The sequence below is a fragment of the Grus americana genome, chromosome 1 (genome assembly GCF_028858705.1).
Source record: "Grus americana isolate bGruAme1 chromosome 1, bGruAme1.mat, whole genome shotgun sequence".
Classification (NCBI taxonomy): Eukaryota; Metazoa; Chordata; class Aves; order Gruiformes; family Gruidae; genus Grus; species Grus americana.
The window spans coordinates 210003285-210026406 of NC_072852.1; the positions used below are offsets into that span (position 1 = coordinate 210003285).

Genomic DNA, 23122 nt, shown 5'->3' on the forward strand with positions numbered 1-23122 from the left:
AAGAGATGACCTGATGCTCAAATGATGCTTGAGAATCATGTTATAGCTTTTCTAATTATTCAAGTTATAACTAGCATCAGTGGCCATTTCTGAGTGCTCTCAGCAAGAAGACACATGCTCATATAGGTCTGGGATGGTTTAAAACAGAGAAAAAGACAGAAAACTTCCAGAGATCCCTGGGAAGGCATGATTTAGCCACTTGGAAACTCAGCCTTTTCTATGGAGGAGGAACACAGTTGTGTTAGTGTGACACGGGTCTTTGCCAGCCTCTTCTTGGGATGCTGATTCAAACCCCTTGGTTGTTTCCAGGGAGAAAGAAAAAGGGGGTGTTTTCTACAAAAACCACACTCCTTGCTCTGTACCTAGATATGATATAGGATCCGATGTTGACTGAGGCATGAGTCATCTACTCCACATGTATTATGCTGCTTGGTAAGTGGGCAGTGAAGTACAGTCGCTGGCTCATGAGTCATCAGCTTCGTGTGAGCGGGCAGTCAAATCCTGCATAAACTGATTTTTCACAGACATTTCTAAGGGTATTTTGAAGTACAGCATATGGCATGGGCAAATTATTTTGGTTTTGTTTGTGCTTGCTGCGGCTTCAGCTTTGGCCGAGGCCCCATGTTATTAGGCATGACATATCCTACAAGTTGTATTTTCTGTCATTCGAGCTTTGACATGCTTGTCTAGAGAAGTTTCATCATCTGGTTCTCTGTAAGCAGCTTCCATCTCTCTTTACATTCCAACAGAAATGAGGAAGTGAATGGAAACAGCAAAAAAGATAAATAAACTATACTATTCCTCCTGCTGTTAGAGCTGCTTTGGTATCAAACTATGGTTCTGGTGAGTTTTAAATTCAAAATATGGATTTTCCCTTTCACTAGTTCTGCTTTTAGTGTCATTTGATGATATAAAATAGCCATAATCTTCTGTCCTGCTGTTCCCAAACTTCACCTGGCACCTCATACTGGCACACAAATCCTGCCACTTTCTGAGACAGGGCTCCTGCCGCAGCCAAAATAACCCCAACTGAGTTTGACAGGAGCCATGCCCTACTCATACTCTTTGCGCGTAGGGCCACATATGGGTCAGACACTCCCTCCATCTGGACCCTCCAGTCCATATGGAACTGGAGAATGATAGCACTTATCTTCCTCCCAATTTTCTCTGGACTCTTGGTATGTAGCTCATGAGGAACACAACAAATGGCAACTTTTTGAGTTGTAAGAGAAAGACAGCCAGCTTAAGCTGGACTGGATGGGACTTCTTGGCACTGCTCCTTGGACTTGGCATCTCCCAGAAAAGCAGCCTTGCTCTTCAGCCAGCTGTCATTGTTGCTGCTATCTCAAGGAGCAGCCACGTGCACCACAATGTCTGGTTGCCAGTGGAAGCTCCCCTGGTGACTCATGAGGGTGTTGTATTTAAAAGCTGCTAGCAACAGGGTTTGTGTTTTTTTTTTTTTTTTTTAAAAAAAAAAGCTTTCTCTTAATATAAAAATCAGTATCAGGTGCAACTCCCCCTCCAAAAAAAACCCCAACCCAAACCCGCCAAACCCGAATCAAACATGAAGACCACAACAAAAAGCAGACTGGTTGTAAAGTATAGCAACCAGAACTCGGGACACTGTGGACGCGGAGGTGCCCACAGCACCCTTTCTTGTGGCTGTGGTATGATTACGGACCCGCTGTGCCTGCACACTCGGTTGCTTTGTGCCGGGCTCAGGACCCTCCCCCAGTGCCCCCAGGGACACCTGACGGAGCAGGATCAAACTCCTATTAGCACAATCGGCCCTTCCCAGCTTTCGAGGACCTCATGTGCAGCCCAACAGTAGTTTCCTGGACAGTCTCTTTGTTTCCCCCCCGAAATGCAGTACGCTTGCATGCACGGCTGCTCCCCCACCGCCTCCTGCTTTTTGTATCACATTTCAGCACGGGGTCGGGGGGAGCTGGGGCAGGGGACAACCCCACGAACGGGTTTCTCCCGTGGGGAAACGCACTTTTCCAGGTGTGTGTGTGTGTGGGGGAAGGATGCGAGGACCCGGCCCCACCGCTCCGGAGCGGAGGCGCTGGCGACCCAGAGCCCTTCGGGGGTGGCCCCTGCCGAACCCCCCGGCGCCTCCGCCCGGCTCCGCGGCGGGTCCCGGGGGAGCCCCTCGGGCAGCGCGGCGCACGAAGGGAGGGCGGCCGGCGGCAGACAAAGGGGCAGCGCCCGGCGGCCGCGGCGGAGCCCCGGGGAGGGAGGGTTGGAGCCCGGCGGGGCCGGAGCGTAACGCCCCGGCGGCCGGAAGACAGGGCGGGGGGTGAGGGGTGGGGAGAGGGGAGGACCGGCTCAGCCCGGCTGAAAAGGAGGGCTCGCCCGCCCGGCTGTCTGTTGCCCCCCACCCCCCCCAGGTCCTGCCCCGCAGGCGTCCCGCACCATGGCTCTGTCTTGGAGGAGCTGGCTGGCCAATGAGGGGAGCAAACACCTCTTTCTGGTAGGGGGCTGCCCCCGGGGGGTCCCCTCGGCGGGGCTGACCTGCAGGGGAGGCTCAGGGGGGTGGGCGTGCTGGGGCCGGCCCGGGTGGCGGCCGGCTCGGCGGGGCACCGGGGAGCCCCGGGGTCGGGGTGGTTTGCGGGCTCCCCCCGGCACGGTGCTGCGGGAGATGCCAGCCGTGCTCGGCGTGAGGTGCCCGGGGCGGGACGCCGTTAGGGATGTCGGCGCACGGGTGGTCGCGATGTGCTCCGTGCCGGTGTGCGGCTGGCAGAGGAACACGCGTGTGCCCGTGGCCCGGGGACAATGCAGGCGTCCGTGTCCGGCTAGGGCTCGGCACACGTTGTTTGCTCTTTGTTAGATCCTGTCTGGGAAAGTTTGGAGGGAAGGATGCATCTTCTTGGAGGTCAGGTTCTTCCTGCCTTTGTCTCTTTGTTGCTAATTTTTTGTTCTTTAACTCAATGCATAACTTGATTTGGAGTAGCATTTTGTATGAGCTTTGCCAGCTCTCAGGAGTCTGAAGTCACAAAGGTAAAGTTTTGTGAAGTTCAATGAACGTGGTAATTTCTCACACAGGGGCTATTCCTTTTATTTTTTTTAAATATTTTATGCTAAATGCTTGAAGTTTGTTTTCCCGTTCCATTTACATGTGTTTATGAAACTGCATGCCTGTGAGTTTTATGAATGAAATTAACACTGAGGAGTTTGCACATGTAACTTTCACTTACAATCTCTTGTTTCTGTTTCATTTTAGTTTTTCTGGCTCTCCCTCAATGCATGGTTCTTCTGGAAGACCTTCCTGCTCTATTATCAAGGGCTGCAGTATTATTATTTACATCAGATGTTAGGGGTGAGTGACCCAGACGTTACATTTTGCCCTGGAAATTGGGATGCTGGGAGATGGGAAAGAGGCAGAATGCATTTGCTAATCAAGGATGATACAAACTACCTGTTAACTCTGCAAAGTGGGGAAAAGTCAAGTAGGAAATAACTGGGATACTGTTGACAGTTGTTTAGGAGTAGAAGGCAAACAGTGAGAAGAAAGAGCCAGTCAAGTGTGGGACAGTTAGCCTTCCCCCTCTTTTCCTCCCTCCCGGTGTTGCCAGCTGCAGAAGGGCTCACAGGAATGCAAACATGCTCAACAGATGGGGGTTTTTGTCACTTTTTGTCATCAAAACATTTGCCAAGCTTATGGGCTCGTGCTGGCAAATTCTTGCTAATCCAGTTATTGTGATGCATGTTTGCTGAAGGCATTCTTTTGATAAGTCTTAGTGCTGTTTAGTCTTTGTCGTCCTCATAGATCCTCTGTTCTGTGTAAATCATTGTCATCTATATAATTTTCGTCTTGTTTTCTAGTAACAAATTCTTGGAATCTGAGTGGTTTAATGAAGATTTGACTGTTTTGATTTAGCAAGGGTAACATCGACCACCACCAAAAGGACCCAAAATGTTAATCTGGGAAGTGAGACAGTAGTCTGTCCTGTGAAGTTATCCACAGCTACACATTGTAGTTACTTGAAATTACTTCTGTCTAGAGGGATAGGTTAAGGCTTAACAATTTTCTGGATAATGCTCTAAGGTTGCTCAGAATTTGAGAATCCAGGATAAAGTGGATGAATAACATGATGCTTTGCCACACTATGTCATAGTCAGGAATGGATTTCAGTGGAAAGTTGACATGGGGTTAAAGCATGTCCTAACCTGCTGTAGAGCCTCTGGGTTTTATCTTTGGTAGATCCAGAATATATTTTTTTCATGAGGTTGATATCATTGCCATAGCTAGCCAGTGCCATCAGCTTTTGTGAACTTGCCTGAAATTAAGTTGACCTGATACACTTTTCTCCTTTTTTTTTTTTTTTTTTCCCCCCTTATGGCTGACTCAGATGTGTTCAAGAAATGAATCTTAGCAAGGTAGTGCAAAAAGAAGGGAATGAAAATAATTAAATCCTTCATGATAATGACTTTCTTGACAGAAAAAGCATGGAAACATGTTTAATTTTACCATAATCTCTAATGGCCTTGCAGCCCAGTGCATCCATTTGAAAACTCTTGTTTGTTCCTGGCAGAGCAAGTGGGTTGTTTATAAAGCAAATGTTCTTGAGTCAACATGTTGGGCCAGATTGTCAGCTGGTATCCATCAGCAAAGTTCCTTTCAGTTCAGGAGACTCGTCTGCCTTGTACCAGCTCATCGTCTGGTGGTTTTTTCTGGTTTTCTTACATTTCAAAATGAAAGACACATACAAAGTAATATAATGCGTGTTCAGAACCTGTGAGATGATTCAAGCAGCAGATTCCTTGTCTTGGTCAGGAGATGAGTACCAGGAGGCCGTGCTTTTGAGTTTGCCTAACTGTGTCTCCAGCTGTGGGGAAAAAATACCAAAGAAGTTTCGAGGCTTTCTAAAGTGAGGAGGAAAGTGAAGAGCTAAGTCTAAAAAGATACTTTTGGTCAAAGTTCTGAAACTAATTTAAAAATTTTGAAAATATTAAAGACTGTAAAACATTCTTGCAATTCACTTTTTAAAGTTGGTTTAAATATAATCCTTAGACCCCAAATTGAGCTTTCTCCCTTCTCTTCAATAATTTGTATATGCGCATATAAATCGTACAGATTATTTTGCAAGGGTTGAGAATGCTGAACCCAGTTTTAGTCTCTTCAGGAAACAGTAAGCGTATCCATCATACAGCTGCTGCTACCTTCCATGGGGATTATTGCTCCTCTTTTTCTGTATTGGTTTGTGCAGCCGCTGGCCCACGGCCCATCTGCATAACCAGTCTCCTCTCTGCTCCATGCATGGGTGAGTTGCTTGCAGTGCTCTGTGTGCCATTTCTTGATGTTTGAAGATTTTGAGATTTAGAGGAAAATTCTTCATTTATAATCTAACAGCTGATTATTTTTTTTTGTCTTAACAGAATGAACTTTTTAAAAGATACTTTAATGCAAATTGATTCCTTTTTCTAGCCAGTTAACAAAAAATGGCAAAAAGGAGTGGCATTTTTTTGAATAAATTTCTCTTGTTTTTCAGTGAGGTCTGCTAAGGAGTTTTCTTTTCTCTCTTTGTATGCTGTGATAGCCTAAAATCTCCTTAAGACCTTCTGCACTTGCAGCACTGAAAGATTTACTACGGGTAATTTTATTGTTCACCAAGTAACAGGATGGAGAACAAGAAGAGTTGCTGTAGAAAATCAGATTGTGATACGAAATTTGATCTTGGACTGAATATCCTGAATATATTCAACTCTGCCACGTTTTCATGCCATGTCTTTTCTTTCTGATGTGAAGAAGAAGGAATGAGGTTAGTCTTTCATTCAGTGGTCACTGAAGTGGTTCACTTTCCTTCAGCATCCTACAGAAGAAGGAGGCTCAGTTTTATTCTTTGCCGACTGCATCCTCTGCAGCCTTGAACAAGATACATAGCGCAGGATTTTAAAATTATTTAGGTACCTAACTCTCACTCAGTGTTTCAATGATGATCTTTCTGATCCTTAATTCTGCACCTGTAGAAAGGCACTAAGAGCACAGTGGTGTCCTGGAAGTGCAAAGAGAGTAAAGTCAAAGGCACCAATGTGCCAGGAGGAGGGCAATCAGCCTGCTCCGTGATATGGAATTTAGTGGGTAAATGTATGTTGTGTCAAACGTCACCTCTTTGCTCAGTTTGAGTCCTGCTGATGGGGCCATGAACTCTTCCCTGTGGAATCTGCATCCCTGGAGGTTTTCAAAAACTAACTGGGCAAAACCCTGAGCAAACTTAGTCTGAGTTTGGTGTTGAACCTGCTTAGACCAGGAGGTTGGAAGAGAGACATCCCAAGGTCCCTTTCAATCAGAATAATTCTGTGGTTATGTGACTCTAGCAGTGTAAATTTAAAGAAGAACCTAGTGGAGGTCAACCCTTTCCCAGAACATTTGCCTTCATTAGCCGGCCCTTTGGATACTTAATTCCTTGTAACACTGCAGATCGTAGTCATACCACATGAATACATTCATTGCTGCTGGTTCAAATAAAGAATCAATTTTTCATAATTTAATAAATGTAATAAATTGTGGCATGGTTTAGCCTAAAGATAAGTCTGTGACGAACACAACAGGCACTGATTTCATATAAAAGATGTGGCAAAGAGGAAAGGAATATTCTCATCTCCTTGTTCATGATAGATACTACAAGATATAAAAGGCATGAATTACAGAAAGGAAAGTTGATAGATTACTTGACATGACTCCAGAATCTTCATTGTTGGGGGTTCTCTGTCAGAGAAATTGTCCGGATCTTTCATTTCCCTTGCAGACTTCACATGAGCTTGGTTGTATTTTTTTTGATCAAGTTTGCTTGCATCTGACCGACAAATGCAGTCCTAAATTCAGTACTGGCCTTGTTACAGAACTCAAATCTTGCTTTTATCAACATTAAGTAAAATACCTGCTTCTTGTTGCTTGAGTTCCGCTTGAACAGAGAGAGCATTTGGCTCATTTTGTTGTGGCATAAAAGATCTCTCTTTCCCTATTCCCTCTCTAGTCCCTGCTCAGATAACTCTAATGTAGTCAAATGGATGTTAGTACAAGAGATAAGCTTCTGGATTTCACACCGAAGTGGAGAAAATGCATTCTCAGAAGAGTCTCTTTGGGGAAAAAATTGAATAACTGAAAATGGGACTGAAAAGGAAAAGTGCTGCATCACTTTTTTGTCTATACAGTTGCTGCCTTCTTTCTGTGCAGTACTGTACATCACATTTATGTCATCTTTATTTACTGCATGAAATAGGTTCCAGATGTTACAGTAACTTGCACGGCTCTCCTTGCTAGTTTATTGTAATGGTAAAGATTTTGCTAGTTGAGGCCAAATTCTGCATTCATTGATCCTTATGCAACTGCACTGCAGTCTGCTTCCCCTGCACATCCAAGCACTGTATCTCGACCCTTTATTTTCCTTAATGCAGTGCGTGTTTTCCATTTAATTGTCTTGTAACCAGGATATTTGGAGTTTGCTCTTTAGAGTGTTATATGTAGCAAAAATGTTTAGTAATAGATTTATGTTGCTATGGAAGCTGTGTGTGTATATATGTGTATATGGAGGATTCCCTAGTGAAGACTGAGGGTGTTAATCCACAAGACTTTATCTTGATAGTCACCTTGAATTTGGAAGCAGATCTCTTCGTGCATTCTTTGCCTTCGAGATTTTTTTTGCTTGCCAAAACATATATTCCTTCAAGCTTTTATCCTTCCTAGACTGTCCACAGCTCAGCATCATTGCTGAGATTATTCTCAGTTATGAGCCAATGAAGAACTTGGGTTTTGCACTATATAGTTCTTCTGTTTGGTGGTGGTTTGGTTTTGTTTTGTTTTCCTCAAACGGCAGTAATCCCATGAAGGACTTCTATATTACTAATTTTTATGGGAGAACTTCCACCTTTGCAGAACTTCTTGTGAAACTGTCAATAGTGGAAGTATTAGCAGAGCTACCTCTCAAATGATCGCTGAGATTTTTGCCACTGTATCGTGTAGGCTTCCATTACAAATAGTCCTGTTGATGTCATTGTGCCTCCTTCTAAGATGATCACGGCATGGTACTCCATGTAGAACAGAACTGAATTATGGCGAGAATGTTTCTTTGGTTGAAAAATACAGGTTATTCCATGGTATTCCAATGATTGCAGGTCTTAAAATACAAAATAGCTGCATTACACTCCAGAAGACTGGCTTTACAGACTGTATTACCTGCTGTGTTGTGATAAGGGGAAATAATTCAACGTGAAGGAAGCCCTTAGCAGCAGATGTAGCATCACCTCTGTGTGACTGTGACTCAAATATGGCGGTAAGCAACTTCCTGCTCTGGTCATCAGTTGCAGTGTGTTGTGAATCTCTTGGGCGTACTTGGTACCCTGAATCCTTTGATTCATGGCCAACTTTGTGGAGTTTAGATCGTGCTACATCTTCTAGGATCACCTATTCAAGCTCTCGTGGCTACTAAATACATAAAATTTGGTCACTCTTTGTGATGTTGCTATAGAAGAAGGGTAGGTCTGGAAAACTCAAATCCAGAAGACAACTTGAGATCACTTCCAGTCTGCACATGGATTGTTCCGCCTGGCACAAAAAGAAATCTGTAACTCAGCAACACTGACAAAAGTATTTTTTAAAATTGTATTTCCTGAGATCAGGATTATAACAGCTTAACTGTTTAATGAATTAATAAAGATGAACATTTGGTCTGAAATCTTGTAAGTGAATATACTTTGGAGATTATCAGAGAAGTTGGAAGCTAATATTGAATTCCAGATAAAGATAGTTGCTTTCTTCAGATTGCATGACTGAGTTAAGCAGAAGGAAAAGTAGAACTAACACAAAGGGACTGCATATAAAATAAGAACATGACCTAAACATACAGACAGAAAGAAAGAAAACCATCAAGGAATGCCTGATCAGTCAGTTACAAGTGAACTAGTGCAGGGCATATCCCCATACCTCATGAAAGAACTAGAAATGTTGTTGCCATTGGCCACTCCTGGTGTTTCTCCTTTTCTGTAATATTGCATCCAAGTCCTGATTCATATACGCAAGCACAAGACTGAAGTTAAATCAACAGAGAGAACTAGACTCCTATTACTTTGCATAGAGAATTGCTGGGTTTTGCTTTTATTATAGATGTAATACATTTTTTCAAGCGTAATTAAAAAATATTATACCACTTACCCTTTAAAAAAATATTTTAAGACTTGCAGTACATGAGGTTGGGGTTTAGAGTCCTGCATTGAAACCTTCCATGTTCAGGAGCAAAATCAAGTCAAATTTTTGTAGAAGCTTTTCATGTTCTGGTAGGTTTCCACTACCCTTGCATTTTCCTCCTTTTTAGCTTCTTTTCCTTCCTTTCACCTGCTTCAATTATTTTTGCAACATTTCCAGATTTGGCAGGCCTAGGGGGAATAATCACTATCCGTACGATTCAGATCTGTCGTTCATCTTAGATTATCTGTGCTCTGTAACTCAAAACAAGGAGTACTTTATGAAGAAAAGGAAGTCAGATCAAAAGGAGGCACATTGTGTAGCACAGTTTGTCCCACCTACAAAACCAAGTATCTTTAGCTGCTCCAGTACAGATTTGGGTAGGTGGTCTGTAACCTGTGTCTCCAGAGCAGCATGTGGGTTATGAATCTTCCTATAACCTTTCAAGTTGCCCTAACCCATAGAAGATCAAAAAAGTTCAAAGAAAGGCCTCCAGAGAGAGTCAAGTGTGATGTCTCTTCTGCACCATGACCTGTTTAGGATTGTTGCTTGCATGTAGTGAAGACTTGGGACTCTGAGACACACCACTTTTAGGTATGGAAGGATTTGTGGTATTCTTCCATTATTTTTTTTTTTTTCTCTACAAGATGAGCTTAAAAGGTGAGATAGGACAATATATGTTGAAGTCTTCCCAATATCTCATGCAACCAAGTTTTGAATATTAGATTTCTGTGCACAGCAGTTGCACGTAATGTTCATGTCTGTGTTTAAAACTGATTAACTTTGGGGAATTCTGTGATACACAGTAAATTACTCTAGCCCTCAACCTAGTACTGAAATAATTTGCCTAACTACAGCGAAGCTCGTTTCCCCTGCAGCACACAGAACATCCAATGAGAACTGGCTCTGCTTCTCTGTCCCGCTTTGCACATTGCATGAGTGTAGTGTAGCCAGGAATCCATCCCGATTTCTGTGAGATGGAACATCAGACAGGGATAGCTGGAGAATTTACATTTCCACTTCATCTCTGAAGCCCTCTTCTGCTGTTACGGAGAAGGAAAATATAGTGATTGCTTTGTACTTATCTGCAGAAAAAAAAAAAATCTAGCTTAGTTTTTAGGATTTGAGTTTGTAGTGGGTCCAGTCCTCTACTATCCCTGCCACAGATTTCCTCTATGAATTCAGTTAATCCTTTAGTTTTTCTATGCCGCTTTGCCCTTCCATGAAATGGGATAACAGCACATGTGGTACTGGGTAGGCCGACTGCAGAAGGAGGTTGTCAAATTCTTGGATTCGATACCAGCAAAGGTGGATGAAAGAGAGTGTCCAGTAGAGATTTTGGGAGTGTGTTTTTCTCTCTTTTTGATGCTACAGCAATTTTGCATGCTTCTAACGTGAAATAAAGAACACTTTTTTTTTTTTCTTAAGACAATGATAATCTTAGGAAGAAAAGAGGATTATGTTTCTCTCATTTTTTAGCTAGTTAATAAGGATATATATACCCTTCTAGAACCAATGAGTTGCCTTGGAGCAAAAATCTTTTATTCTACTATTGTTTAAAAATCCAACAATACACTATGTTAATTTGTTACCATGCCACACAGGCAATGCAAAGGAAGTCAAGAAAGAGACCACTTGGAAACCATTTGGAAATAATTAGTTTCATGGGGATATTTTTAGCCTTTGGATATATGTTAAGAGCAAACTTAGTACTCTGTTATTCTTCTGGGTCTTGAAACGAATTGCGATTCTAAGCATTGCTAAATGTATTTCTTTACTATTGTTTCCAAATTGGTGATGGGCTTGTTGCAGCAAACATTGCCCAACTTTATTTCTTCAGAATAAAACCTTAAATGAACCATTGGTGAAACTATTTGAATCACACTTTCCTAGAAGTGCACTGCATATTTGGAGAAGTAGTTTCCTTCTCTCTCTTTTTTTTTTTTTTTTTATTCTTTGTACAGATGCTGATAGCATTGAATTAGAATTAATATAAGGGCATTCTTCATAGTAATTGCATTATGAACAAACTTTTTCTATTTGTTAAGTAGTGGCATGGAAAAACACAAAGGTTAGTATGGTAGCTTTTTCTATTCATCATAGCTGATTCATATTTTTTTGTACTAGTGGTTCATTCTAGTCTTATGTTCTATAGTTCTGTAGGTTAGAGATGTCTCTGTTGTAAGTGCCCCTCTCAGTGTAAGTTTCATGAGATCTGCTCCCAGGATGTTTGCCAGGGATCCCACATTTACGTGGCAGAGAACAAGGCAGAGCACATTTTGTGGGGTAATTGCTCATACTTCTCATGAGCAACTTTGGAGAGAAGGTGCCCTTGTGAATGCTTTGTTGGTAATGTCTGGTGAGGAGGTCCCTAGCACTCAGGTCTGTCTAAATCCTGTAAAGCAGCCAGAAGAGAGACTGGATTTAGGTGGAGAGCTTGATGCATCAGGTAGATTGAACATCTTTACCTTCTGTTTGCCTCCTGGTTTTGAGCCCAGGTGTTTTACAGTACTGAGAAGCTCCTGTCACGCTGTTGTGCTTGGGATCTTCCTAGACGTGCTGAAGTCCAGTTATTTTGTTTATTTTTACTTGTTTACGTATTTATCCATTTCTGTGACATGCAGGTAAGATTGTAAAAAACCCAAGTAATAGCAATATAAATTTTGAAATTACAAGGCTTTTCTAATAATTTTTGTAAAGAAAAAAAATGATTTCCACATAAATAAAACCTCTTGGTTTCTTTCCAATTTTGTTTCTTCTTGATAAGAAAGACATATTCATCAGTGAAACATTTATTATATTCATAACTGAGAAATAAATGTTCTCTTTTACATAAAGTTTTATTTCAAAAAAGTAATAAATCTTTAGTAATTTTCATTAGATAATATATACTTGCTCAAATCATTCACATACCTCTCCGGTGTTTGAGTTATCTTATAATATTATAATAGTTTTTATTAATTTCTTCAGGAGTTGAAAAACTTGCATTGTAAGAAATATCCTTCCAGAAATCTGTTGACAGTCTAAAAGCGTCTTTTATATAAGCTAGTAAAATGGTAATTCAACCTAATAACTAGGAGAACAATGGCATTTTGCTAACTTTTTAAAAAATCATAAATGAATGAGAGAATATAATAAGATTAAAAAATACAGGGTTATGACATTAATGTGTGCTTTGTTCATTTACTTGACAAGTGTTTTTGTTCTAATTATGTAAGTTCCAAATATATCAGTGAAAGCATTAGTGAAATTAGATTTCATTACAGTTCCCAGCTATTGAATAGTTACAGTGAAGAAAACCTACTTTCTTTAGGTCCAACTATGACAATGCATAGTGTGAATGGATGAGGAGTTCTGTGACAATTCCATAACAGTCCTTGAAACAATATTATCATTTCAGTTTAATTGCATCAGGGTTTTTTTTTTTTTTTTTTGCATATTTTTCTGGGTTGTTTACCAGAAAATCGTTACACTTTACTTAAGTGGCTGTCTAGGTTCTTCATAGTATTTATCTCTTTTTCTCATTTAATTATGTCTGAAACTTTCAGGTAGTTTCTTAGTGGACACATATTGTTGTCTCAGACGTGTTTTGTTCCATGTGGCTTTGAGCACTGATGAGGATATTGGTTCTTTCAGTAGAAAGTTGTTGTTTACTGACATTATTGCTGACAGAATTAATTCTGAATATTTTTTTGATGCAAAGGTGAGAGCAGTTTCCCTCAGAGAACAGGGTAGAATGCCATGTGTACCATGGTTTTTCCAGTATGTGTAACACGTCATCAGACTCTACAATTCTGGTTAGTCAAGAGCATGGGAACCATTGGGGTTCACAGCAAAGAAAATGAGGTTGAATACTGACACCTGAACCGTTAGAGTGTCTTTTTCTCCCTGTAATCTAACTCTTGCTATATTTGTTCAGCTAGGATTGTGTGTTAGCAGAGCTTCGGCGTCTGTCCTCAATCTCAACTGCTGCCTGGTCCTTCTACCAATGTGTCGTGTTCTCTTGGCCTTCCTGCGAGGATCTCAGAAGGTAAGTATTGTCCTCAGAATGCAGCAGTTGAGGAGAAGGCGGCCCTGGTCTCTGTTTTAGGCTAAAAGTAATAGGAAGAAATCTGTTATATCCTTGCTTATTATACGGTATGTTCTTGCATGGTGCAAGTATCATTCAGCCTAGATTCATGACCCCTTCGAAGACAGTTCCTTGACTGTCATTGTCTGGTTTGATTGGACCTGTTGTGAGGAAGGCTTCTTGAAGGCTTTTTTGAAGGACAGAGACTTGCTGCGGAAATGTAACCAGATGAAATCTCCTCCTTCTTTCCCAACTCTGGTGTAAGACATATGTGTCCTCTCTACTGCTTCCTAGTAGAGTTCAACAGAGCAAAAAACTTTGTCTCCGCATGACCAGAAGTGTCCTACTGGAGATGACAGAGCTTTAAATAAAAATGCCCACCCTGATACATTTGTTATCATGGGAGTAAAAATAGATCTGCCAAAGCTATGAGGGTTTGTTTTCTGCACCAGTATTCAGTAAACAATAGTTTAGCTCATTTGTGATTTTGACAGTTGCTTTGACAGAAATATAGGTAATGCCTTTGAGGAACATTTGTGTTTTCTAGATGGTTGCAAATTGAACCTATGAGTTCTGATCATCATGTGACAGTACCTATAAGAACTGATGCTTATAGGTGCATATATGTATGCAAATACACCTTTCCCTCTGATCCTGCTCACTAAAGAGCAACCATTAGTGCTGGAATTCTAAATTTTAAGGCCAGAAGGGATATTACTGTATGTGCTCTTGACATCTACGTTACACAGATCCAACTGTAATTTCTTCATTAAGACCTCAAAATTGACTCATTGACATAGTCCTGTAGTTTTTAAATCTAGGTACTGTGCTTGCAATGGTGTTAAACCTAGTAAAAGCTGAAGTTGCTATTGTTTTGCTTCAGTTGCTGTTAGTATTTTTTTTTCTTTGCTTTGTTTTAGAAGAGAGATTGCTTGAATTCTTCTCTTATTAGGTTGCCAGCAGGAAAACCAGAAGGCTGCTAGATAAAAGTAAAACTTTCCATGTGACATGCGGTGTTACAATATGCATCTTTTCAGGTGAGATCTTACTGTGCTGAGCAGCAGCTTGTTTGGGAAACACACTGAAGCAATACTTTGTGTTTTTTCTTGTACGGTACATTTGGGGGTAGTCTTGCTCTGTGCTTCTCTGCCTTAAATTGTGAATGCTTTCTCAGATGTGTTAGGGTTTTGGTTTATTTTTTCTTTTCCTTTTCCTAGCTTTTCCTTAAAAGTCCAGTTTCTAAAAGGACAAGTATATGAGGTCAGGTCAAAATCTGCTGTTATAAGTGACCTTTGATTGTGCCTGAGGAATTTGAGTGAAGAAGCAGGGTGCTACAGGCTTATCTGCAGAAGACGGAGCAGTGGAAGCAAATACCCGTTTCACTGAAGAAACAACATTCTTTGGACACCTTTGAATGTTGTCTCCCAGCTGAAGCAGTGCAGTACAGAAATGATTGCTGTAGTGTTAAAAAAAACCCTGAAAATACGTACAGCTTTCTGCCATGAATTATCTATAACCTGATTTACTGTAGAAAAACAATTTCTTAGTCCCTGATGCTTCTCATGCTGGTGATGTGATTATGGCTTGGCATCTGGGTAGCCACTTCTCATTACTTCAGGGGAACATCTACCTCTCGTTATGGATCTCAGCTTTACCCTGTTGTTTTGGGGTTTGTTTTTTTGTTTTTTTTTCCAGTCTTACATGTTGCTGCTCATCTGGTGAACGCTCTTAACTTCTCTGAGAACTACAATGAAGACTTTCTGTCACTAAATGCAGCGAACTATCGCGGTGAGGTGAGCCAGCTGTCCTTTTATATTTTGCTTATAAGTGTGTAATTTAAATACATGATCATTTGTATATCCAGTTCCTTTGCATGATCCATCCTATGATCTATACAGTGCTGCTGATTTTGTGTGTTGAAAACTCACCGTCATGTGGATCGATGTGGATTTTATTTCTTTCTCTGGACAAAGCATGTATTAAGCGCTTTGTTTAAGCCAGCAGGATTCAGACCTATTGGGTTGTGAGGTGGAGAATGCTGTCGTCAAGTCCCTTCACCTTGTGCCCTGTTCTGCTTCTCTACGACATGCTTTAACTTTTGGTCAGCCCTGAATTGGTCAGTCAGTTGGACTAGATGATTGCTGTAGGTCCCTTCTAACTGAAATAGTCTATTCTATTCTGCTGCTGCTTTTCTCTGCTCCTTGGGTGGGCCTGATGGAGATGCTTCTGTTGTTTTGGGAAAATACATTCTGCATTTGCAATATTTAGAGTATAATGGTATGTGACATATACTGGGGATTTGACGAGTGAGATTTGAGAGTGATTTTGCGTTTTTAAACTGCAGTGGGAACTGTAGTATATATGCTAAGAGTGGAATTGGTTATCTGCATGAACTGGGCTGGAAGCTGGTTTCTGCTTAAGAAATACTTTGTTTGCATGACTTCTCTGGCTGTGGTGCAGATCTCGAAGCCATACCACAGTCCTAGTCCCTCCTCCAGGTGCTTGCTTGCGCATTTGGCGCGGGAGAGATGTTTGCACATCATAGGAGTAAGACCAGAGTCCAGGACTCTCTTTGGGTTACAATCAAGTTCTCTCTTGTTTACATTCATGCTAGTCTCAAGTCTGCATTTCTTTTCTACCAGCTTCATTAGGAAAGATTTAGAATGACCCTATCCCAGCTGCGTCCTTTCCTGGAAAAGTAGAGCTTGACTCAGCCCAGGCTCATAAGGACCAACAACCAAGGTCTTCCATTCCCTGGGTGAATGATCTAATCACCAAGCTATTCTATGGCAGGCAGACATGCCAACACCAACTACTGTGCTGCAGTTCTGGATTGAACTCAAGTGTCTGCATGTGTTGGGAGTGGTCTAAGAGACTTAGTCTCATCAGGAACATTAACAGGAACTTGCCTCAGGCAAGAACGTGCCACGGTGTGCATGGCAGCCTGTACTAAGCAACCTCAGAAATCTTGCAATAGAAAATGGAGGTAATAACAACAAGTTTTTAGTAACTGAAGGATCAAAACCTCACGGATTTTAGGTACTGTAGTAGCTCTTGAACCTTTGTGCTTGGATTCCACTTAAACCTGTTTTTTAACTGTGGTGGGCAGTCTGGATGCTACTGTCATTTCTGTACGTGGGTGTGCGCACATTTGGATGCAGACAAGGTCAGGGAGAGGGACACTTCATTTTTCCTGACCTGTGTGAAAGCTGCTCACTTCCCCTCATTGCATTTTACTGCAAGTTAAAAAAAAAAAAAATAGTTTTTCTCCAAAGTGAAGATAAAACCTCATGAGGCGTAGGACTCAGGGGGAGTGAAGCAGTTTCCTGTGAGGTTGACGTATCCCCTCATCCCTTCACATGTGGTGAAGGACACAGGAACATCTGGCCTTGTATTATCAGCTCCTTTGTGTTCAGTCCTGCTTCACTGGAGTCCACTGCAAATCTCTTGGTGATGTAACCGGCAGTAAAATGCTCACCGCTTGTCTTTCATTTAAATTCAAAATCTCCCTCTCTTCTGCTCCCCTCTGTCCTCCCAAAGCTATGAGGTAACTGAGTAAAGTTAGGCTTTCAAAAAGTAATTAGCTGTAAAATTATCTGGATCCCAGTTTTTCATAACAGATCAGAATTGTCTTCACTGGGGAAATGCAAAGGCTAACGCTTAATGTATGTTGAATCGCAGTCAGCGTAAACTGCTACCAAATACCACATCCATTCCTGCATCCCGATTTAGGGATTGCTTATGCCATCAAGCGCGTGAGCTTTACGAGCTACTTATTATTACTACGTTATTAATATGGGTATAAAATCATATATGTTGGTTATTATTTTTTTTGCCTGTCTGTTTTCCAGGACCCAAGGAAACTGCTTTTTGCTACTGGTAAGTCTGTTGCAAAACTGAACAATAAAATTTTCTGCCTCTCATCATCACTCTCTGGAAGAAACATTTTGATCCTGTGTTCGCATGCTCCATTTGGCGTATCTCAGCTAGGTTGAGATGTGTTATTCGTGTTAATATAACCTGGGCTTGCTTATCCAGTAGTCAGGAGGGAGAAGTTACATAAGCCCTGTAGTAGGACGAGCAGCATCTTCAAAGCTGTTGTTGTACAGATGAGTCAGTGGAAAATCATCAAACAGAGATTCTGCATAATATTAAAATCAAATTCCTAAATGATCCAATTTCTAGAAAAAGAAACACAACAAAAAGTGTTGTTCTTGCTTCAGCTGGTTTATTTAAGGGTTGGTTTGATTTCAGAGCCATCTAAACTGTTACAGGGGAATCAGGCTTCAGCACTCAGAATAAATAAGTAAAGACCATTTTGGTGCAAGAATTTAGAACAGAACAATGTTTGGGTATGGAAGGGTAAGCAGAAGCCCAAGCTGTAGTGCTTCATGAGCAGGTAAAGGTCCTTTCTGATATCAACTCTTTCACCTTTATTTAGATCAAATGCAAAAATCCCAACTTGGTAGCATTTAGGGCAAGGTCCAAAGGAATCAGTCTGGACAGCAGTAAGTGGGGTTCTGGGCCTGTCAATTCCAATACGTTTACTGGAATTAGCAGTCTGTGGGAAAGGGCTTTCCAATATCCCAAGCGAGGTTTAGATCAGTTGGGAGTTGAGAAAGTGAGATGATAGAAATTGAGGTATGAGTTAACTGCCAACTGGAAATCAGTTGGGTAAAACGGGTGTAGTTCATGAATCAGTGGTGGGGGCTTAAAAGAGGGTAACTGATGGAGGAGGGAGTTAAAGATGGGGGAGGGAGAATCAGAACAAGCAGCTAAGGGTTATATTTAATATCTTGGATGAAGGAGAAGGACTTTGGGTGGAGAACCAGTGTAGAGGCCCCATCAAATATTGTCCCAACTTCTGGGGACACCCTGAGGCCTCTCTAGTTGAGCAGAGGACCTGCAAGGTGGAACTCCTTTTACCTGCTGACAGCCAGGAAAATATTGCATTTTCAGAAGTTTGAGCACACTGTTGCAAAAAGCAATGATTCTAAGTCATCTTTAATTTAAAATTGCTCAGATCGCTCCTCATCCTAACGGCTGGTAACTAACACTTATTTGTGCGGAAGGAGTGCCCAGACAGGGACCAAGATTTTGCTGCACTGGGAGCTGTACAAATATGCAAAAAAAAAAAATAGTCTTTTCCCAAACAGTTCAGAACCAGATTTAGTGGGTGATTATTATTTTTTTTTAACACAGTGAAGAGAAGGAGTAAGGAGTTGGAAGGATTTATAGTGTGATGGTTTGTCAGATCAGTCCAGGAGAGAACCTCCTTGTATGAGGGTGTGAGGCTAACTGTGGGAGGAACAAGTATTCAAGATTATAGTTAGCGGAGGAAAAGAGAGACAAGGAGGAGGGGAAACACTAAAAATGGGCTCATGAATTGGGGCAAGGTTGTGAGTGATTTCATGTTTGCAGTTTGATGGAGAAGAGAATTTAAGAACTGGATGTAAAAGGTGATCTGTGGCTTGAGTGACAAGCTGGGTCAAGTGCTGTACTGCGATTGGATTGGAAGTATTTGTGTCAGAGGGGAGATTGATTGCACACTACATATCAAATTAGATTAAGATAGAAGAAATGAAGGAGGTCGCAATGGAAAGAATGCACATTTTTTTTTTATTGCAACTGCTTTTAATTGTAACCTTTCCATGAAGGAGTGAAATTATGTTTCTTATGGAGTCCGTGACAAAACTTCCATTGATTGTAGGACCAGGATTTTTTCTACAGTTTGTAAAACTGAGGAGTGATTGGGAATGTATCAGATTTTGGATATCAGACTTTTCAACAAGCGGATATTGAGAAGTTTATAAAAAGATAAGATTTGGAATTGTCTGTTTATTGCCAAAGGGTCTAAAATCATAATCAATTATTTAAATATTAGCTCGTTCTTATCATTAGGATGTGATCCTTTGAAAGATCCTGGACCATTACAATCTGTAGGTTTGTCACTTACGTCCATGAAAGCTGCTTGAGGCGCTTATATTCTGACACTAAACCAGCACTTATTTAGCTTTGTGCTTGGTAATTAGCCTGACTGGCTTTTCTAAACCCAAACACGTGGCTGTTAGGGTGACCAGAGACTATGCTTAAAAACTATCCTTCTTCGAGAGGTAAAAGGTTTTGATGTAATGCTTCATGGATTTTAGGTTCTTAATTCAGATTCTTAATTCCTTGGATGGCAATTTTGAAGATAAGGTGCTCAGAAAAAATAGGAACTTTGGTTGGGATTTTTCTAATCTGTCTTTAGGCTGATGATTTTCTGTACTTTATGGGCAGAATTCAACGATAGAATGAGATGAATCATGCCGTAGAAATACTTGTTTCTCTCCTTTGACTTAAAAAAGAGCCAAGGATAGACTAGTTCTGATACAAGTCTGCATTTGAACAGATGAGTGCAATCCTTAATGTTTTTAACCTTTCCTTCTCAAATGCTGGCTGTAGATCACTCTCACAGACCTTGCTCTACAGGCAACAATTTCAAGCATGATACAATGCCATAGAGAGTAATTTCAGGCTCTTTCTCATTCCAGGATGAAATGGTTTGGCAAACAATTGTAGTGACAGCTTGCATAGAAATTGATTTGCTTGAAATTCTGTCTCTGACCAGGTTTTTAATTGTCGTGTTCAACAGAGTTTAGGGTTTGGAATAAAAAAAAGAGATATAGAAACTTGTGCAGTCAGTCTTACAAATAACCAAATGGACAGGATTTGTTCTTGGTTACCTGCTTAGAGACAAATGTCGTGAGCAAATGATTACAGGAGCAAAGACTAAGAGGAAATTAGTGATGCATGGTGAAATGCAAGGAAAAGGGCAGTTTCCTCTGGGAAGGTGGGAAATAACACAACGGCTCTGCTTTCCTATCTCGTTTGATGCCTGAATTGTGTTCAAGAGAGAAATACATACAAGAGTGTGATTGAATCACGATTTGTATGTCTAATAAATTCCACTCCTAAAAGGTCATAGGAGACAGATATACCTCTTCACAGTTCAAATGTAAGTTCCCTTATGTTTGTTTTAGTTCCAGGTCTGACTGGAGTCATTATGGTGTTAGTATTATTCCTAATGTGTACAGCTTCTACATATGCCATCAGGTAAGACACTATCTGATCATTATGCTGAAAAATGCCATTTGAGTAATCATACTCTCATACTGATTAGAGGGAATGAAGAGTAAATGCAATATGAGGCAAGAAGTATTTGAATAAGTGTTTAAAATACCAGTTTTCTTGCCCTTTTCTTACGAGCTTGCAGGTAAAATAGCACAGTGAATTTTGTATTAAAAAAAATTACAAAACCTGATTAAATTGCCTTCAGAGAACATTATTGTTTGAGGAATGTGATCAGTTAAAAATCTAGACTCTTAAAAATTCAGATAGTTCTTTTTTTCGTGTTTGTACAGAGAGGCAGTAAACTAAGCATATGGAAAGTTCTGTCCAATGCATAAATTAAGTCCACTGGAAGTAAAGTAAGATGATATCTTTATTATTTTCACCAATTAATTGTAACAACAAACTGTAAAAAAAAAAAAAACCAAAACAAAAAACCACCCAGCAACAAAAAACCTCAGCAATGAAGCAAACTGAAACAGAATTGTGCTACTTAGGTAGAACGTTGCTTTTTTTAAAGCTCTGCTTCTGGCTGTCAGATATATTCTTTTTAATGTCGATTATAATTTTAAAACAGCAATGCAGTGTTGGCTTAGAGTAGCTGCTAAAGGTTTTGCCCTCCAGTGGGTTCACATTCTGTACCAACATTATTGAATGCATATTGTAGTACATTTGAGTGACTGGTACCTTGGAGGATCTAGCCCAACGTTGTGGCCTTTTTAAGGCTTGGATTCTGCAATTGAAGCATATTAAAAAAAAAAAAACACAACAACTTGAGTTTTTATAGCAGTCTCTGGTGAATTCAAAGACTGATTATGTAAACACATCATCTCAATTCAGCAGACACTGAAGGCTATTTTAATTCCATATCTTCAAACATTAATGGTGCTCCACTGATGTGGGCTAGATACGCGGTTTTCAACTTTGATGAACTAATTTGTCTTTCCTGAGTAGCAGTGTTATCAGGTGCTGGTTCATTAAAGTAGTTCAGCAAATACTTGTGCATTTTTTGTAGACAAAGATACTTGCAAGGTTGAGACCTTTGTGAGGCACTGTAGGCTACCGAAGTACAGGGTAAGACTGCTGCGCGAGATGTCAGACATGGCTGCACGTTACCTAGTCCACACGGATGGCTCTACGTGCAAAAGAAAGCCAGTTTTGGGAAGATGGAAAAAAGAAACAATTGCTTCACCGTGCAGCACTGAGCCAGAACAAAGTCCTGTTTTCTCCAAGGCCATGATAAATTCGTAAAAAAAGAACAGCACTTATTAATGATTGGGAAACTTAGGAAAATATAATTAGTTGCAAACATATTCTTGGAAATAATAATTTTGCAGGTCATGCAATAAAGGTTTCCATCTTTCCAAGTTACATGCTTGTTATTTCCTTCTTCAATTACTGTAAGTGCAAGTGCTTTCCCGTCTTTCTGCCATCTAGTCAGCAGAATCGAAGCCCTTAAGAGATGATCAGTATCTCTTGTTACTCTAGTAATAATTCTTATTTAGAAATTTTAGCCTGGCTTCTCCCTCAGGCTTATGGCTTGTTTGGCTTTACGGTGTGTTTTTCTAAGGAAACAAGCTTCCATGTGCATCGGTCTGTCCCTTTTTAATCTCTTTCCCTGTGGATTCTCAAGTGCCTTATGACGGCTAAGCTCATGCTATAGTCTTAGGAAAATGAATTGTAAATGTTCACTGCCTATCAGAAACTGGGCTTTTTTTAAAGTATTTCAGAGACTATTATACTCTCTTGGATTTCAGCCCTAATCCGCTCTTGCACACTGACCTGCTTAATCATTTCTTCCTTGGTGTGTTCTTCCTGACATTTTTCTATGCATGATTATCCTGCTATTTTCTTGCCTTCACTTGTTCAGTAAGCTGTGTGAATAAGTATTAGGAGGATCGAATTAGCTGCTAATATTTTAAAGGGGGAAAGTGAATATTGTTTGAAAAATTTCCTGAATTTTTGCTGTGTCACACCTAAAAATTAGAACAATGTTTTTTGTTCGGTAGTTGTTTGTTGGAAGGGTTATAAAATTATTAGAAAATAAAATAAATCCTGTGAATAAATGCTGACATTTCTGCTAACTTTCAAATGAATGTTGTTCAAGACTGTTTCCATGGAACACAATTACTAGTGACTTTGGAAATCATATATTTAAAGGAACATTAAAATATAAGCTGCTCCAGTGCCATCTCTTCTTCTTGTAACTGAATATTCCAGTCTTTGATTTCATTTTTTAACTACTATATATATCTTCCTTTTCAAAACTAGCTGTAACAGGGTTAAAAATATTTTTCCAAAACTGTGCTGCTTACTGTGTCCCTTCTAAAGCATGACAATTTCCCCTTACATTTCTCAATAAGCTAACTCTTGCAGGTCTTCACCTGAAAAATTCTGAAGTAGATGAACCAAAATTAAATATTCAACTTGATCTCAAATTTTCAGGACTTTGAGTTCTCTAGAAATGCATTCATTCTGTGAATAATGTCTATTCAAAGCCCTAAGAAGAAGATAAATAAAGTAATAAATGTTCTGAAGAACTATAAGAAATACATGTAGCAGTAGGGGGATTATTGAGTGTATTGGAATACTGTATGTATCTGTAGGACACACAGTTGAAGAAGGATACAAGTAAGAAATAGATAGTTATTGAAATGTTGGAAAATATGCTTCATGGTAAGAGGTTTAAGGTTCTCCTTAGTTTAAGGAGGTGAAGTTGAGAGGAATTGATTACATTTAGGGGAACTGGATACATGTGAGGA

The 23122-nt window shown here is 40.4% G+C and overlaps 1 protein-coding gene across 4 annotated transcripts in view; it reads left to right on the plus strand.

Annotated features, from left to right (window-relative positions):
- The first annotated feature begins 2368 nt into the window (after nt 1-2368).
- The window catches only part of NOX4 (NADPH oxidase 4), a 125523-nt gene continuing 104769 nt past the window's right edge, over nt 2369-23122 (plus strand). For 3 of the 4 annotated variants that reach the window (XM_054831681.1, XM_054831691.1, XM_054831697.1), the window contains exons 1-7: nt 2375-2473; nt 3224-3319; nt 13101-13211; nt 14203-14287; nt 14946-15043; nt 17102-17129; nt 20273-20345. In XM_054831681.1, the coding sequence (XP_054687656.1) occupies nt 2417-2473; nt 3224-3319; nt 13101-13211; nt 14203-14287; nt 14946-15043; nt 17102-17129; nt 20273-20345 (548 nt within the window). In that variant the 5' untranslated portion in view covers nt 2375-2416. Of the gene's footprint in view, nt 2474-3223; nt 3320-13100; nt 13212-14202; nt 14288-14945; nt 15044-17101; nt 17130-20272; nt 20346-23122 lie in introns of all 4 variants that reach the window. The other variant, XM_054831708.1, reaches the window with a different exon arrangement.